This window comes from Schistocerca americana, chromosome 3, assembly GCF_021461395.2.
Source record: "Schistocerca americana isolate TAMUIC-IGC-003095 chromosome 3, iqSchAmer2.1, whole genome shotgun sequence".
NCBI lineage: Eukaryota > Metazoa > Arthropoda > Insecta > Orthoptera > Acrididae > Schistocerca > Schistocerca americana.
The window spans coordinates 528656732-528675935 of NC_060121.1; the positions used below are offsets into that span (position 1 = coordinate 528656732).

At 38.2% G+C, this 19204-nt stretch overlaps 1 protein-coding gene across 1 annotated transcript in view; it reads right to left on the reverse strand.

Moving 5' to 3' along the window:
* The window catches only part of LOC124606196 (cuticle protein 16.5-like), an 81747-nt gene that overhangs the window by 25107 nt on the left and 37436 nt on the right, over positions 1–19204 (reverse strand). The window contains exon 3 of the mRNA XM_047138164.1: positions 5630–5833. Coding sequence (XP_046994120.1) covers positions 5630–5833 — 204 coding nt within the window. The remainder of the gene's footprint in view (positions 1–5629; positions 5834–19204) is intronic.

Genomic DNA, 19204 nt, shown 5'->3' on the forward strand with positions numbered 1-19204 from the left:
GTGTCTAACGTATAAAATAAGATTTTTGAGGCTTTTAGCAGTGGAAGACGTCATCTCAAATAAGTCAACCGGTATTGCGAGGAAGAACAAAAACAGTCTAAAAAACACAGCCTTAGTACTGCAGTAATTGTGTTGTAATAAGCACTATTGGTTTTGTATGACATGAATTTCTGAGATGAAATACGTTTGGAGAGTGGTTTACAAGACCTTCTTATTAATATATAAAAAATTATGAAAATACACGGCCGCCAACGTACATCTTGCGTAAAGACCACGAAGATTAGATACAAGAAATTAGTGCTCATACATATGTATACAGACAGTCGTTCTTCCCTCGCTCTATCTCCGAGTGGAACAGGATAGGAAATGAATAGTAGCAGTAAATGGTGCCCTCGACCAAACACCGTTTGGTGACTTTCGGAGTATGTGTGTAGATGTAGATGACTTTTCCAAAATGATACTTGCCCTTAAGACTTGGTTTCTGGCTTCGCAGAAGTTCTGAAGGTAGACTGCGCCGGAAACGCGTCAATACAAAAAAAATTGTGAACGACAAGTGGTCCGTTCATTTCTAGCGACTCATTTAGCATTGACGTAATAACTACTCTCAAGTTTAGTTATTGGTCACGTGTCTCCTGCGACACTGTGTCGCATATTAAATTCTTCAACATCACAGTAGGCATCCAACTCATATCGATGTAGTGCTTGTATTCCAAATTGAGTTAATGTTTAGTAGGCAATAGAGATAGTTCTGTGTTCCAGGGATACTGCAATATCGGCATATAAATTAACTTTCAAATCAGGATGCTTTTGACACTCGTCGAGAAAAAAACACGGTGTATTCTTCTTTTTTATTATCTCTTTTTAAAGTATCTACAACGCTGAGCACCAAACCAGCAACGTCATGGAAACATTATGCAAGAAAGGTCAACATGGGATGAAGTGTACAACATGCTTGGATATGCAAGTGATTAGCATTACGTAGCTGGTTCCTCATTCATAAATCGCATTTATATAGTGATAATATCCGAGAAGATTTTATGTCTCGTGTAAGGACAAAGGACTAAAAGCACGTTTAAGAATTCGATAGAATTTCTGAAGAAATTGGTAGACAATTGCACTCAAGAAAGATTCAACCATCTTACTTCATTCACAAAAGTGTGGTTCAGATTTTTAGGCATAAACAACAGATTATTACCGATAAATTTAAAATGACTACGGTATATTGCACCTCATGTGATGACTGCGCAATGAGATGTATCGGTGAGACGGGTAGCAGTTTTGATGTACAATTTAAAGAACGTCTAAAGCTAAGAAATTCGAATTGGCCTTAAGTTCGCAGCTGTTAGAACACAGGCTGTAACTATCATTTTCCAGCTATATTCAGGTCCTACACAGGGCAAATAAGGGCAGTATATTCTTGAGGATGTGGAAATTGTGCGTTCTCTGAAAAAGTTCTCTGAACGTACCTCCACTGGTGAAGTTGAGCTCAGACACCGCGGTTTATTGGGCAGTTACGACTGCCTCAGCGTTCAGTGATTGCTTATGCTCACTGTGAGTTGCGTCCTGCCTTTTCTCGTTTCATTATGTTTTATTACGTTGTATCATCCTGTTGTGTTGATTCGGAACTTCAAGGACAAAAATTTGTTACTCACTTTCATCCAATTCCCTCTATGACCTTGACTCGATCGGTTTATTCCAGTTTCGCTTTGGTGCTACTTTCGAATACTTTGTCTTGTTAGTGATGCTTCATGCTTTTTACTTAAATTTAAATTAAGCACGATTCATGTACAGGGCATCTCGTTAATCTACATCCTAGCATATATTAGTTCTTTAGATATCGTTACAAGTCATGTTTTATAACCTTTAAGTAGTTGCCAACTTCTTCAACAATTAACGCGATGCTTTTCCCTCGGCTACCTTTTGCAACCTTAGAACTGATAACAGATTTTACGAATTTACTTTTTTATTTTCTTAAAAAAAGGGAAAAGACGTGTTGTAAGAAATTATCTAGACTTCTTATCAGTTCAGCTATCATTGCTCTTGTCTAGCTATCCGCACATGCGCATGCGCACCGCGCATGACTGCTCTGTCCACGTCGCTAGCTGTTGCTGCTGCAACTGCGTTCCGCTTACTACGCAATTCCGTGCGCGGGTTGCTGTAGATAAGTTCCTGCTATCTGCCCTCGCTGTGCTTTGCTGTCTATCGACTGAGCTTTTTAAGTAAGAGATAATATTCATTCCCGTTATTTACTTCATGTCTTTCGCGTGCTAAGTTTCAAAATAGCTTTAAGGCGGATATTTTTGGGAAATTAACTGTTCTTTTACACTGAATAACTGTTTCAATCAATTTTAGGCAAGTGTGGGAGCGTAAGTTGCTCAATTTTTGCATTATTTGATCATCATTTGGCATATAGGAATCCCGTTAGCTCACCAGATTCTCTTACTCCGGGCGACTAGTATTTATCACTTTTTAGGTATCTGATAGGTTATTATTAGGATTTCTTTTTATTAGTTTCCTCCCTTATAGGTATCACAGGAGCATTCCATGTCACTTTATTTTTGACGTCCAGTACTTAACGAAAATTTACTGCCTGTGAATACTGGGTAATACCATTCCCTTTTTTAGATCTGACCATGAATTAATTTTGTGGGTATGTTCATTCCGTATTTAAATTTTCATTTTAATTATCTTTTCTTGCTACCTTACGTGAGTGTTTGTCCTTTAGTTGGTACAGACTGATCCTGATAATGTAGCTAACATGCTCCGAAACTATTCGTGCCTACAAATAAAGGACTTACTGGTAAAGTTGTCCTGTCTTTGCAGAATTCGTTATTTATTCTTTCAAATTTAATTATTTTCGTCAAATCTTTGTGGGACAGGTATGTCATATGCAAATCAGAACATGTATGAAGTATGCAATCTCATAACCAACGTCACTACTACAAAGAAGCGCTATGCCTGATGTCATTAAAATACGAGAACATTATACGCACAAATCCAAACATTAGTAAGGAACTGTTGATGAGAAAACTTAATTTTCCAACCGCTACATATCCAGTAACTTTAATCGTACACTTCCACGAAATTCTATCATTCCGGAGATGCAAGATGAACGTTAGTTCCCTATACATTGCCTCTGAATAGTTGAATTTTACAAATACAAAAGTTCAAAGCTTGTTTTTCCACTTCAGTATTTAAAATTTGAGCTACAGTAGACTATGTCATTGTATGTCTCCTGAGGAGAAGCTGCATCTTCCGTTTTCGTCGTATCACGTTTACTCAATTTAATGTCTGTTGATTAAACGATGCACTTGAAATATTATTCAACTACAAATATTATTTCTCCATAGCCACACCCACAGTTAACGAAGCATTTTTTCCTTGATATAACATCTGTTGAACGACGCGCATCCTATTGTTAGGATAGTATATTGTTTTCGTTTAATGCATAATATTAGAAAACCGTAAATAGGTACACATGAGAAGAGAGTACTAGAAGGTTAGTCGGCTTAGTAACAAAGAGATACTGAATGGAGTTATGTATAAGAGAAATATGTGTCAAAACTTGACTAAAGGAACGGATATATTTATGAGACACATCCCGAGGCGTCCAAGAATAGTTTGATGATGAAGTTTTTCTACAGTAAGTTGGTTCAGAAGGCGGTAGGTTGCAATAGCTATGCAGACATGAAGAGGCTTAGACGGGATAGATTAACGTAGAAGACTCACTACAACAACAACAACAACAATAGCAACAACAGTAAAACAGTTACGGCTGCAACTTCTGAGCGACGTTGAAAAGTTCTTTTCAAGCCTTAACGTAATGATTTACCCCTCTTTATTTATTTTCTAAGAGACTTTTTAGGATTCCCACTACATATAGATGTGAGCTAAAATGTAGGAACAGTCGGCGTGATACAGGTGGCTCCTCCAGGGAGTAATTCACATCTGCACTGGCGACCCCAACAAATCAAGTGACCACATCTCTGGTGGCTGTGCAGGCTCAAAGGACAGCTATTTTTCCCGAAGCTGGTCGGAGTTAACAAAATTTTTTGCCTTTCGTTTGGACAGTTCTTGTTGACACACCTACGGACAGGACAACTTCACTCATGACGTGGTCGTGGTTACATTCAAAGAAGGTAGCTCCTATCATCCATCTGTCATGTCTCTACGTCAACCCTTCTTACTGCGCTGATTCCATACCACTGTCTGGCACCACACGCTGCCTGCTATGGCTTGTGCCAGCGGTGGATTGTCACGCGATTAACACTGGCTCTTTACTATCAACAGTGCTCAAAAGCGACAAATGTTCTCCTTTAAGGACTGAAAAATTTTTGTTCGTTGAGCTTACTTTGAGTAGCACTATAATGTTTCTCTTTCATCTAAGTCTACGTCTACCTGACAACTGTGTAGTTCAGAATTAATTACCTGACAGAGGTTTCATCGAACCACCTTCAAGCAAATTCTCTAACGTTACATTCTTGAACGGCGCACGGATTATAGAGCAATTAAATAACACTATGTGAGCTCTCATTTCCCTTATTTTCTAATGATGATCGTTTCTCCCTATGAAGGTGGACGCCAACAGAATATTATCGCAATCTGAGGAGAAAGTTGGTCATTGAAATTTTTAAAAGAAGATCCTGACGCAAAGAAAAACGCCTTTGTTTTAACGAATGCCATACCAATTCAGGTATCATGTCCGTGGCACTCCCTCCCCTATTTCGCGATAATCCAAAACGAGCTGCCCTTCTTTGAACTTTTTCTGTGTCCTCTGCGTCTCATCTGATGCGGATCCCACACTGCACAACAGCACTCCAGAGGAGGATGGACGAGCGCGCTGTGAGCAGTCTCTTCAGTAGACTTGTTGCATTTTCTAAGTGTTGTGCCAATAAAGAGCAGTCTTTAGTTTGGTTTCCATGTGATCGTTCCAGTTTGTGTTTGGAATCGCTAAGCATTTAGTTCAATTACAGTCATTACATTTGTGTGATTTATTATGTAAAGGAAATTTAGTGGATTTCCTTTATTACTCATGTCAGTGACTTCACACTTTTCATTATTTAGCGTCTATTGCCGTTTTTCGCACGGTACATGTATTTTATCTAAATCATTTTGTAATTGGTTTTGATTAGCGGGTGACTCTTTCGTGTACTCTTTGATGTCCTTAGATTAGTTAGGTTTAATTAGTTCTAAGTTCTAGGCGACTGATGGCCTCAGAACTTAAGTCGCATAGTGCTCAGAGCCATTTGAACCTTTTTTTGTACTCTTTGAAACTGTTGCCGAAGAAGAACAACTTTTGGTAACCCTCTCTATCGTTAATTACCACTTCTGATTAGCAAATCAGACTGGTGCGCCACCTACACAGAGGAATGTACAAAGCATTATAGAATAGTAGTGATTTCATCCAACAGGTGATACTTTTAATAACCTGTGAAACAATCATATTTGTTCTAGAGTGTGTACAGAAAGTAGGATGAACGAATATTTACAAAAGCAGTAACATAAATACGACGCTTTCAGTTAAAATGACTTTATTTATCATTATAAAGTGGTTGCAGGTAATTGTTTATCTGAAATAAACGGCTGGCGCGGCGTGGTACGCGGCAGCGACTGCAGGGGCGGCGGCGACGACGGGGGCGGCGGCGGCCACGGCGAGTCCGTTGAAATTCTGCGCAATGTACTGCGAGCTGTGCACCGTCACGACGGCCGGCGCGGGGGCGGCGTAGGCCACGGGGGCGGCGGCCATCAGGGGGGCGGAGTAGGCCAGGGGGGCCAGGCCGGCCTTGGGGGCGGCGCTCACGCAGCAGGCGGCCAAAGCCAGCACCAGAACAAGCTGTAAGCAGGAAGAACGATGAGGATCCTAGAGTACGTCCCAAACAAGAATGCATGCAATATGTGACAATTGACAGAAATTGACCAATGTATTAACAGTGTCTAATGTCAGCAGAGTGTGGAGGTACAGTGGATACTGTGTCGGTAAAGGCACATTTTACTCCATTCCAAGAAAAGATCATAACATTGTTAACACATATTGTACCCAATAGTCTTATTACAAAATTGCTCAGAACTCTGCTATTTGTATGTGTGAGGAAACTCTCTCAAATATTTTATCTATGCTTAAAACAGCGATGACTTCTTTTATGCCCTCTGTTTATGCTCAACACAGTGTATCTATGATTCACATAAAACGATCAAAGTATTTGAAAGTTAGACGTCTTGTTGTCAGGTCAGTGGAAAATGAATAATGTACACCTGCAGATTTGTAACATGAATACACTAATTTGGGCGGTAAAGCCAGTGATGTCACCCTTTGAATGAGTGAGAAGAACGTTCTAAGCATAAAACTCTTATGCAGAAATTCATGTAAGCATGATAGTGTTCGGTCCTGTCTGCTTTACGAGCAACATCCCACGAGCAGCTGTACAGCAAGACTAGCTAGCCTGTATTGCCAGCTTCCAAGAAGATATCTTGTATCACTGTGAGTTTTTGTTCTACACTATATCACAATATATGGCCATTTTTATCCATGACAAATTATCCAGTATTAGTTAGCTACTTCAGTTGTAATGATATGCAAAATATTTCCTGTAAAATAATATAGTTTACTTTTATGTGTCACTATTACTTTAGACTGTTCATTTTGCTCTGAGATCCAACCTGGTTCTGAAACCGGAAATGAGAAGCATTCAAAATATATAAAATTTATAAAACCCTACCCTACAGTGAATGATGCTATATATTGAGATTGACTTTCAGTGTATTCCTGAAACACAATGAAAACGAAACGTCTTCAGATTACTGATAGACGAGAACTAAGAAATCGATGGCACAAAAATATAAATAATAAAATAAATAGCTCCCTCACAGTAACGGATTCGAAACTCTGAGGTACAGAAATCGGCTCTGATAAATCTTAGCTATCTCTACTATCCGCCCTACAAATCAAAACGATCAATGCATACCCTTTCCGGCACTGAAGGTTATGAGCAAAATTGATTGGTACTTGTTACAAAACTATTTTAATACATTATTTCTCTAGTGTAAGAATTTTTCTGTTCCAGACCTTTACACAAGTAAACGAATAGTCTCCTACATGCCACTTGATCATTCAGGAATTTGGCATAGTATTGCTGACATTACAGTACTACTGAAAGCGAGAACCGAGAAAATGTAGAACTCTTCAACACAGCTCTTGCAGCTCATTCGAGGCCCAGCAGCCACTGACGTACCTTCAACATGTTGGCGGCGTCTGAGTGGACAAGACAGTGCTCAGTGGCTGAAACTGCCAGCTTTTATAAGGGCAATGCAGGCGCAATGGCGGCGATGAGCGCAACGTTGGCAAGCGACCAGCGCCTTGCATCACAGGACTACACATCTCCACACAGTGCGGGCTTGCTTTTCCTTGGTGGTTAGCCGAGGATTTGCTTTAACCAGTGTCTACGCGTTGTCGCCATTTGTGAAATGAGAAAAAAAATCACTATCTTTATCATTCACTGCAAATGTGTTGTGTGCTTACAGTTCTCAGTTCGTTGGACATTGGTTTGGACCTGCTACAATAGAGCTTATCTCGGGCTGGAACAAAATACAACTGTGGCCACTGGTTGGCATACGTCCTGCCTCTGATATTTGTTTTCCGATTGTTACCTCAAGATGTGGGAAAAGCAAGAGACTTTTGTTAAGTACAAAGACTGATTTCGGACGACGCAAATGCAAGTGCATTTTTGCTTTTAAATCCTGACAATCTACGGGTAGGAAGGATGTTATTGAACTGTCTGAGTCGTCGCGATAGTGCGCCGGTGGGGTTGTGAAGAAAGGGTTCTATAAACCTCAGCTGGCCATCCCCATTTTCATTTCTCGTGAATCCGGTAAATCGATTAAATCGAATGCTGAGGTAGTTCCTTCGAAAAATATAAGGTCTATTTCTTTCCCCGACCTTATGCAAGGAGAACTTATCCTGTCTGTTTTCATCTCATCATCGAATGGACGTTTGCTTCACCTATGAAAATTACTAAGCAAACGGTCAGAGATTCTGCTAAACGAGGATTTAATGATTTGATATTCCTACAGAGTATAATTTCCACACTTTTTTGTACTCTCTGAGGCCATATTTAAGAGGGCTTGCTGAAATGTAATGCGGCCGAATTTTTCTGTTGTAACACTTAAAGCTTGTTAATTAAAACAAACGTTATTAACATTCTACATCTTCATTCATAATGTCTTCATATTTTTGCAGCCCTCTGCTGCTACAGGGCTCCGAATTGTAGCCTGTAGCATGGCGGTGTGTAATGTAACTATGCCAGTACATGAGAAACAGTGCAGTGTAATCGAGTTTCGAATACTCCTTCGTCATAGCAATGCCAGACCACACGACATCGCTTCGACATCTGCAACAATCCGACGGCTTGAGATCACTGTTATCCACCGTATTCTATACATCACCACTTGGCTACATCCGATTTTCATCTGTTTCCAGAACCTGAAGAATACAGTCGAGGACGTAACTTCAATAGCGATAAAGTGGTGCAAGCAGAGGTGAGGTTGTGGCTTCGTGAACAAAGTCAAACAATCTACAGCAACGGTATCAACAAACTGATGTCCCTTGGGAGAGCTGTGTTTATTGTCAGGGTGAGTACGTTGAGAGATAAATATGTAAACGTGAAGAATAAAGATTGGGTAGGCCTACGTTAATAACATTTGTTTAAGAAAAACAAAGGTCTGAGTTCGAGTCTCGGTCCGGCACACAGTTTTAATCTGCCAGGAGGTTTCAACGCTTGTTTTAGTTAAAATACTTAAAGAATTTTTATACAAAAACACAGCACACACTGGCATTTTCCTACTTTTTTCCAACTATTTCTTGATTTCAGGTGCCACAGGAGTCATAAAATGGTTCTATGACTTTTCTGTTACCGTGGACAACTTCCTTTGAACATGGCAACTAAACATTATTTTTGCGCATCAGGACTGTTCTCAAGCTAGATGCAAATTGTTCAGAATCATGAAAAAGTATAGAATAACATTTCTCCAACTAACCAGCTTACTTCAAAGTTTTTCAGGTTTAAAAATTTAAATGTTTCGTCGAGAAACAGTAAGAATAGTTACCAGAAATAAAAATTTCTATCCTGACTCCTCTTTACACTTTGGTTTTCTCACTTTGCTGGTGATATATGTAGACAACCCTAAAACTGACTTGTATTTCATCCATTACACTAACATAAGTAGAACTAATGATAATCTGGTGTTTCAGTAGCGATGCAATAGTTGGAGACATTAGCTGCAAACATTTTTGTGTCTTAAAATAAATATTATTTATTGTATTTTATTAATGCTTCCAAACATCCATTTCTAACAGCAGATTCTTAAGAATAACATCTCGTCATAGTGCAGCTCATCCATAAATCAACAGGTATGGAAACAAGATTATATTCTTGAAGATGTGTTGTAAACTGCTAGTTGCATTATGTTCCTGAAGATCGAGCCTTGTGGGTTTGAGACAGATTGTAAATAATGTGGAAAGCAATGGAAAGCAATAAATAGAACCGTCTATAAAAAGAATCAAACGGTAACTAATAACGTCCATTAGTTGCCAGGTCACAAACTTGATTTTGAAAGGCTGTTACTACTGATACAGTTGAAATTAAAAGGTGCTATCTATTTACTGCAGCGTCCCATGACGTCTTTCGGAACTTTCATTGTGCAACATATATTTATAACATCAGTTTGTTCCTTTACGTGACTATAATTCATTGCTTCTTCCGTGCGACTGGTAATGACTTTAGAGAACACGTAGAACTATAGTTTCTAGAGTAACAGTACAATTAAAGCATAATTCTAGCACTGGGCAGATGTTTTCTTTTCTCCAGGAGCGTGTGTTATATTACCGCCGCTGAGAATCATGCTCACTGTACAGCATCTTGACGTTGTCTGAAATTACTGGAGAGCCCTCTGAAGAGTGCTGAACCACTGGAGAGGAGTAGTCAGGCAAAGTCTGAAGGCCTGAGGGCGACGGGACGAGTTGGCATGCGCATTTCGTCTCACAGGGATCTCATGTCAATATTGTTGTTTGGCATTCAGACTTTTTTGACATCCCTTTAGTTACGAAAGCAGAAAAGTTTGTCTCTCCACACTTTATGCAATGCGTTGAAAGGTGGCTACACTGAGCCACAGCGCCAGAGAGTTTTGTTTCGCCGCCTCCACTGGCAGTGATTAATGAGAAGTAGCGGAGGGCAGTGCTTGTTGAGAACTCGTAGTAGTGAGTGCTTGCTGAGATGTCGTAGTGAAGAGTGCTTGTCGAGATGTGGCAGTAGTCAGTTCTTGTTGAGATGTGGTAGTAGCGAGTCGGTGTGGAGATATTGTAATGTTTAGAGTGCTTTTCATCAATATAAATGAAGGTAACAAACTACTTTTCTTTTTTTTCTCATTATTTCAATGTCCTGAATAATGCGTCATTACAGGTTCAGTCAACAAAGCATCTGGCTTGTGTTCTTGTATTTGTAATTCTGTTTTTCTTGCGCAATTATAGTATTTCTCATTTTTTTTATCACGTCAGTATAAATGGTATTTGGAAATTCTTGTCTTATTGAAGAAGAACCGTGCCAGATGTGTACGTTGAGTCATACTTCCACACACAGAACAGTTATACTTGTGCTTTGGTTGCGCAGGTTTTATAGTTGCTGGGGACTTAATTAATTAATTGTGTAACGGAAATTTTCTTTCATTCTTTGTTGTTATTCTATGCAGTCAGATTGCGTAATAATACTAGTCAGGGCCAACCGTTTACGAGACACAGCGTAATCGGACATACAGCTACCAAAAATAAAAATTATTTTCAAACTTATTTAATTAAGCCCCCATGCACGAGGCGACCGCTGCTTCGGATCGTCCCTTGGAATTCTTCTGATTGTAAAAATAGTAGACAGTAGTATTGTTGTAGTAATTTGTAGTTTAGTAATTGTAGTCTATATTGCATGTGTAGATTTGGTAATTGTCATTCTTCTAATGGTATATGTTTTTCAGAATTTAATTTTGTTGTCTTGTATACGCGTTTGACAATTTAGTGCAATTATTTCAATTGTTCGTTAATCGTGTTTGAGGGAAACATTTCGTGTGAATGGTATTGTTGGAGATAAGGAGGCATTGTGTGTAATTTTCGTACAGTGACGAGTTTTGTATGTTTTGTAAATGATTACGCGATCGATGAAAAAGGCAAAAATGATGGATGGTCAGAACGACGAAATTGTTGACATGGCGAACTCGCCAACACAGGGGAGCAGTATGATGAATAATGAAGTGGAAAACAATTTAATAAGTCGGGAAAATAGTCCGGAACCATTTCAAAATTTTTCTCAATCAGAAAATTCACAGAATACGAGATTAACGATAGAAGATTCTGAAATAGTATCGAACACAGATAGCTTTATGGCTATGCAGAAGGAAGTTAGTTTTGCGGGAAATGTTAGGGGCGAAAGGAATTTCGAACCGGCTAATATGGAGCAGTTGATGGGTGCTATATTACATTTGGGATCACAGATGGGAACTTTACGATCTGAATTAAAAACAGATAGGGGAACAATGGAAACACGGTTAGACTCACTGAGATCACAAATAGGAACAATTAGAGCTGAGATGGGAACAATGGAAACAGGGTTAGACTCATTGGGATCACAGTTAAGATCTGAAAAACAGTAGGATCACAAATAGGAACAATTAAAACAGAGATGGAAACAATGGAAACACGGTTAGTCTCACGAATAGGGACATGTTTCAAAAACATGAAAGATGAATTAAAGAAAGAAATTAGAGAAGAAGTACAACCGATTTTGAATGCTCACAATAATAGATTAATTGCAGTAGAGATTAGACAAAGGGAACAGGATAGAGAACAGGAGGAAAGAGATCGCGTGATAGTACAGAAATTTTCAGAGTTAAATTTACAACCTGTATACGATAAGGAAGAAATATTTGAGAGAATCGAGGAATCCGTACCAAATGACAGAATAAATAATCTAACACAACAATATGAACCGTTAACTACCAAATGTGTCAATACTGAAACCCGAGTCGCGACACTTATGGAAGACGTAAATAAACAGAAAGAAAAAATAGGTGACTTATCGGAAAGAGTTGAGGAGATTTCAGATAAATTGACAAATCTTAGTTTACATGGGGACAGAGATTCGGATGATACAGCTCCATTACCATTTGCAGAAACCGAAGAGTACCGGAACATAAATAAGCATGTAGAAAATCAGGGAAAATTTAATGAACGCGTGAAAAGGGAATTTGAAGCATTAAAAAAGCAAGTCAAACAAATTGAAGGCGAAATCGTAGGAAAAGACAGCAAAAGAAATTTAGAATCACAGATACCAGAGGGGTTTGAAGAAAATAATTTGTTTCATTTACGGGATGCAACAAGAGAGCGCCAGGCGTGCGAACTTGACAATAATCAACATTGGGACTGGGACAGACGCGGTAGGTCTTTGTCGCCACGAGGCGAAAACTTTGACTATAAACACTTTTTGACTGTTCGGAAATTTAAGATCTTCCGCAATTCTAAGAATGACATACATCTATGTTCATGGTTAGATCAATTTATGTACGCACTCCCACCAAATTGGCCACTAAGTCACAAACTGGAATTTATGTGTGGATATTTAGAAAACGAACCGGCGACGCGGATGCGCGCACTCATTAGAGATTGTAATAATATAAACGACTTTTATCATGCATTTCTATGGGCATATTGGTCCGAAAACACACAAGACAGTGTCAAACATAGTCTGATTATGCGGCGTAATTTTAAGCAGTCTGAATTCCGCACGCCGGCAGAATACTTTGATGACATGATTCGAAAGAATCAGTTCCTGTCCAACCCTTATAGCCCGGCTGAATTAATTTGCATTTGTTTAACTAAGCTGCCACAATCCATAAGACAAATTGCTTTAGCCGGAAGATGTAAAGACGACATTGAGACTTTTAAGACTTTGTTGCAAGAACTTGAGTATGACAACGACGACGGGACTTCTTGTAACTTTTTCAGTAACAGTATTTACAATAGATTTTCAGAGAAAAGGGATAGTGATCGGAACGGGCGTTATATGGGTAACTTTGAGAATGACAGACGTAACAGACAGAACAATAGATATCAGCCTTATGACAATAACAGACGTTCTAACAGAAATTACACAGACAATTATAATAACGGTAATTCCTACCGGAATGATCAATCATACGGAAACAGTAATCGGTATCATCAAGACAGAAATTATTCATACAATAATAGAAATTCTTACTACAGAAATAACCAATGCAGTAGATCTAACAGTAATTTCAGAAGTGACAGTCGAAATTACACAAGAAGTAGTTATGCAGACAGACAGGAAAACAGAAATTTTAATAATAGACACAACCAAGAATTTGTATCTAACAGGCAGGAAGGACCTAATTGGCATCCTCCATGTCACAGAACTTCAGAGAGACAAGTGCAAATCGTAGAAATTGATCCGCGAAATGACGCGAATAATCAAAGACGTGACGCAAACAATCGACAATGACTTGCAGCTTCGGCTTCTGGCAGCAATATAGACTGTTCAGAAAGTAATGACACTACGACTTTACACTACGTACGCCTGGAAGACATGAGAGACATTTTGCTAGACGAAAAGGAAAATAATGTAGACGCATTTTTACATCCTGTTATTGAAGTATGTGTGGGTAAGAATAAGTTCACTGCAGTTTTAGATTCTGGGAGCCCATTGAACGTCATTAGTGAATCAGTTTTTCGTATATGTGAAAGAACTATTGCCTGTCCTGTGTTACCTATTTCTAAAACTACAATTCGAGGAGCGATTTCTGGAAAAAGTGTGGAAGTCAAACAACAGATCAACTTAAATTTCATTTGTCAAGGATACGAATTTTCTGCTAATTTTATTATTGTTCCATTACTCAGTACACAAGTTATATTAGGTATGGAGTTTCTTAACACACACAAGGCAATTTTGAACTTTAAAGAAGGAAGTGTGAATTTGACTGTTGCCGGAATGCCGAAATGTTTGAAATTTTTCGAGTGTTTAACAAGATCTGAGTCAGATACAAAATGTTTAAGGTTTCTTACTTCTGATGTTTTCGTTGAGCATTATGACGACAGTGTGTTTATTCATGACAATGACAATAGATACAGAGACGCGATGGATGATATAATTAATAGCGAAGAATTAATTAATGAAAAGGTTAAGAAAGCTGAAGTGCCAGATGACGTTGCAAGATAAGAGCTGCACCACATTTTGACTTCACATGCTACAGTGTTTAGTTATCACACAGGAACTATACAAGGCATACAATATTTATTTAAAGTAAAAGAACACACACCATTTCGCGGGAAAACGTACGCTATTCCTTTGGCTTACAGAGACAAGGTTAAGAGTGAACTTCAATACATGATAGATCAAGGCATTATTGAGCCAGCAGTCAGTCCTTATACCAGCCCATTACACGTTGTTCTTAAAAAGGATGGGTCAATTCGTTTGGTTCTGGATTCCAGACAGATAAATAATATCATCATTCCTGAAACTGACCGCCCACAAAATTTAGATGAACTTCTTCAACATTTCCATGGAATTAAAGTTTTATCCACGATTGATATGCGCGCAAGTTTTTGGCAAATAGAACTCCACCCTGATTGTAGAAAATATACTGCCTTTTTAGCCTTTGGTAACTGTTACCAGTTTCTTATTGCTAAACATTCTTGGAGTGGGCACAACAAAATTTTGAATTCATTATTACGTATTTTTGCAAGAGTTGGCATTACAGTGAACCTGGAAAAATCTGAATTTGGTCGTTCTCAGGTGAAATTTCTCGGTCACATTATTTCTACAGAAGGTATTCTTCCTGATCCAGAAAAATTAGACGCTATTCGTAATTATGCTGTTCCTACCACAAAACGTGATGTTCGTAGTTTCCTTGGTGTCTCTAATTTTCTTAGACGCTTTGTTAGATTGGACAATTTGGCCACACCTCGTTTATGTGAACTATCTGGAAAGAAACCTAATTGGTGTTGGGATGAGGAAGCTCAATCAGAATTTGAACAACTTCGTGATGCTTTAGTTGCTGCTCCACTTCTTTCACATCCGGATTTATCTAAAGATTTTTGTTTGGCGACGGACTCATCATACAAAGGCCTAGGTGCACATTTATTTCAAGAGATAGAAGAAAACGGCGTTGTAGTACAGAAGACTATTGCATTTGGAAGTCGTGTTCTCTCTAAATCAGAAAAGAATTATTCGATTACGGAACTTGAAGCTTTGGATGTTTTATGGGCTTTCACAAAATTTCGTACATTTTCGTTTGGCAGACATACTAAGGTTTACACCGATCATCGAGCTCTGGAATTTCTTATGTCGACAAAATTAACTCATGGCAGATTGTCACGATGGGCGTTGTACTTACAGTAATTTGATTTTAGTATTGTTTACATACAGGGTTCTTCAAATATTGTTGCTGATGCTTTATCACGTGCACCTATGGGTTTGAAACAAAGTGCTGAAGAGGACTGCAACGAAAACAATTATTGTTTGATGTATATTCAAGGTGTTGCGTTTGAGAACTTTATTTCGTCTTCGCTGCAGGACATCGCTAAGGAGCAAAATAAGGATCCAATCTGGAAGGACATTAAGGAGAAGTGGAGGAGAAAGGAAAGAGTAGCGATTAGACAGCATTATTTAGTTCGCAATGACATTCTTTTTAAACGAAAATCGGTCGACAACTCTGTTTGGTTAGTTTGTATTCCTGATGAGTGGGTTAATAAGCTGATTTGGTATACGCATTTCAGTTATGCACACATTGGTCCCAGAAAATGCTTTCATAAATTACGGGAAAATTGCTACTTCAGTAATATGGAAAAACGTATTCGATCTGTTCTGGCCAAATGCAAATTATGTCAAAAGGCTAAGCCGCCAACAATTTCTCACAGAGCACCGTTGTTTCCTATCATTCCAGCGAAGTTAAAGGACATGGCTGCAGTCGATTTGTTCGGTCCAGTGGTTCGTTCTACTAATGGTTTTGCGTACATTTTCGTAGCAGTGGAGTTGACATCAAAATATGTGTATTTTACACCATTACACAAAGCAACAGCTCGTTCAGTATCTAATGCTTTCATTAACCATTTTCTTAAAGAAGTTGGTCATGTTGATAGGGTTATATCAGATAATGGACCACAGTTTCGTTCTAAAATTTGGCTTCGTACTCTACGGCGTCGTAAAATTAAACCAATTTTCATTTCACTTTTTCACCCTCAATCTAACGTTTCAGAGGGATGGACGAAGGAAATCAATAAATTGTGTCGTCTTTATTGTCATCAGAATCACAGAACGTGGGATCAGTATCTTCATATTTTTCAAAACATTCTGAATGAACTTCCTAATGACTCAACTTCTTTACCGCCTATACTGATATTAAAAAACAAAGCACCGACAAATCGCATATCTGAAATCGTTCCTTTTCCGCCTTCACGGAAGCTGCGGCATTCTGAACTTGTCAACCTGGCTCTACAACATATTGCATCTGCGGCTGCTAGAAGAGAGAAATCAGCTAAGCGTCCTGGTCGTTTAAAAATCTTGTCAGTTGGTCAAAAGGTGTTAAATAAGTCTCATCGTTTGTCTCACAAAGGAAAAGGCTTGTGTCGCAAATTTTTTCTGCTTTATAACGGTCCATATAGAATTAGCAAAATTATTCATGATAACACTGTTGAAGTAGAAACTCTTAAATCACGACGCTCTAAAGGAATACATCATATATCAAACGTTAAAACTTTTGTGGAATGACATACTTTCGAGAAACCAACAGTTTACGTAAACATGCAGAGAATACAAGGATACCGCGCTGTGTTTTGGCGGCGGCAGATACTCAAAGCAACAGTCAAGTCTGCGCGCCGCACAAGGCAGTCGTTGACCGCAAACAATTGCTTCCTACGTCACGCGCCTACAGCTGATCGAGCGCTCAGTGTGAATGCACTGACAGCCGTAAACAAATACACAGTCTAATTTCTCCGACTAAATTCAGTATAAGCTATAGTGACTTGATGAATTATGTTATTAACGTTCAGTATTTTTCAGGATACGGTTGTATAAAATATTTAAGAACTTCAGGTAAATTCTGTGTGTCTCGGACGTTAAGAGGACTTGCTGTCGAGAAAATTTCAGAAAGAATGTAATTTCCAAGAAGAAACAAATAAACTAAAAATGTAACTATTAATTGAATTTATTTTTTCAGGTAACATATTTCCACTTAGGTACGTACTTTAGACGTAATTTACTGCTCGCGATTACGTGATTCATACTTTGTGCTAATTTCATGTTCTATGAATTTACTTTTGAAGCGACGTGCTTGCGTACATTTGCTGATTTTTGTCAATGTTTTAATAATGAACAGGGTTGTTAATTGTATATATTATGCATCGCTTGGCTGCAATGCTTTTTCACTGATGTCATATTTTTTTATTATGTGTCTGCTGTGCTTATTTATTTAAATTATAATTGTCACCTGATTAATTGTGCTGACTGTGGTTATGTATGTAAGTTATACTTTGTGATTTATCTGCGTGCGCCTTCATGTTTACTTATTAAGATGACATATGAACATTTATTTGCTTATGCTGATATGATGTTAATGACCTGTTTATTACGTAAGATATGTGTTTGCTGCTATGTGTATGGATTGCATATTTATACATTTCTGTTTGTTGTCATAACTACTCTTTAATTAGGTATATAGAAATGCTGATATACTGTGTACAAACATAGAGTTTAGGTCACACTATTTATTAATTATAGATTGTTCGCTTGGCAGAGCCTCGTTGTAAGAATTGTGCTGCATCCACTTGTTGACATTCTGTTCTCTACTGGTATATTTACTCGCTATTGCATGTTTTGCTTACGCTCAGTGCCTTATATTTTTAAGATAGGAAAATGAACTGCTATAATTCGACATAAACGACATTAGTACAAGAAACTTCATAAAAGTCACATGAGCTGAAGGTTTTATGGAAGCTGCATAACTGTATGCTAATAGGAAGGAAGCTAACGACATGACATAGCAAAACTAGGTTTAGACCATTGACAGTTATTACACTGCATTTTTCGTGAGCAATTGAAATAGGAAGTGACACTTGACACAAGAAATACTCCACATGTTTGCTTCTGTTTGCCATAATTCTTGAAGTGGTGTACACACTGTGAAATATTATGATCATTCACACTCCGTAATCGTACTTAATTACTGAGAGTTATTCAAACTAAGTCTGTTAGAGGTCATGTATGCATTTCTTTTATTTAATGATGGACAAGGTAACCAAAATCCATCTTATAATTTATAATGAGTAGAAGATTTGGGACAGATGGATTACACAGAGGTTGTGTGTTGACAGTGTGTCTTCGGATTGTATGGGATGATGAGGTCTGCATTAGGATTTTATCTGTATTTGTTCGAGGAGACTGACTAGAGGAAAGAGTTGTTATGGAAGTGAAATGATATTGGCGATAAGGTTTATATGTGTCGACGTATTGAAGAGGTATTATTGAGGTATTGAGATTATATGAAGTTGATGATTATTGGAGTTTTTGTGGACAAGAGGTAAGGTAAATGATATTGATGATAAGATTTATATGTATCGACGTAAGAGGTATTATTGAAGTATTAAGATTATGTGATGATAATGATTATTGGAGTTTTGGTGGAAAAGAGGTAAAGTAAGTGAGGAGCATATATTTTTTTGTTGGTTTATATGGAACAAGGAGGATGAAGATGGCAGACTAGAACACTCAACTGGAAGGAAGATTGTCTACACACACACTTTGTTAAATCACTAAGCAGTATATACTTTTTTTTTTTTTTTTTTTGGAGAGAGGAAGTAATTGCATATCTTGGCTCACTGACAGTTGTTCAGCAACCGTACATTTTGATCTGGGTTGGCAAACATTGGTCTTGACATGATGACTATGACGTTGACTTAACTATTATTGACTGTTATACATTGCTGCCACTACTACTTGATACACATGATGAACATCAAATTTTGACAGAACTGCATTTACACAGTTAACACTATTCAATTACACTGTAGTACTTAATGTGGATGAAAGATGAGTGAGTGTGTTTTGTGTGTTTTCCTTTCCTAATCCTACCGACCTATCTCCTAAATATTATTTTATTTGTT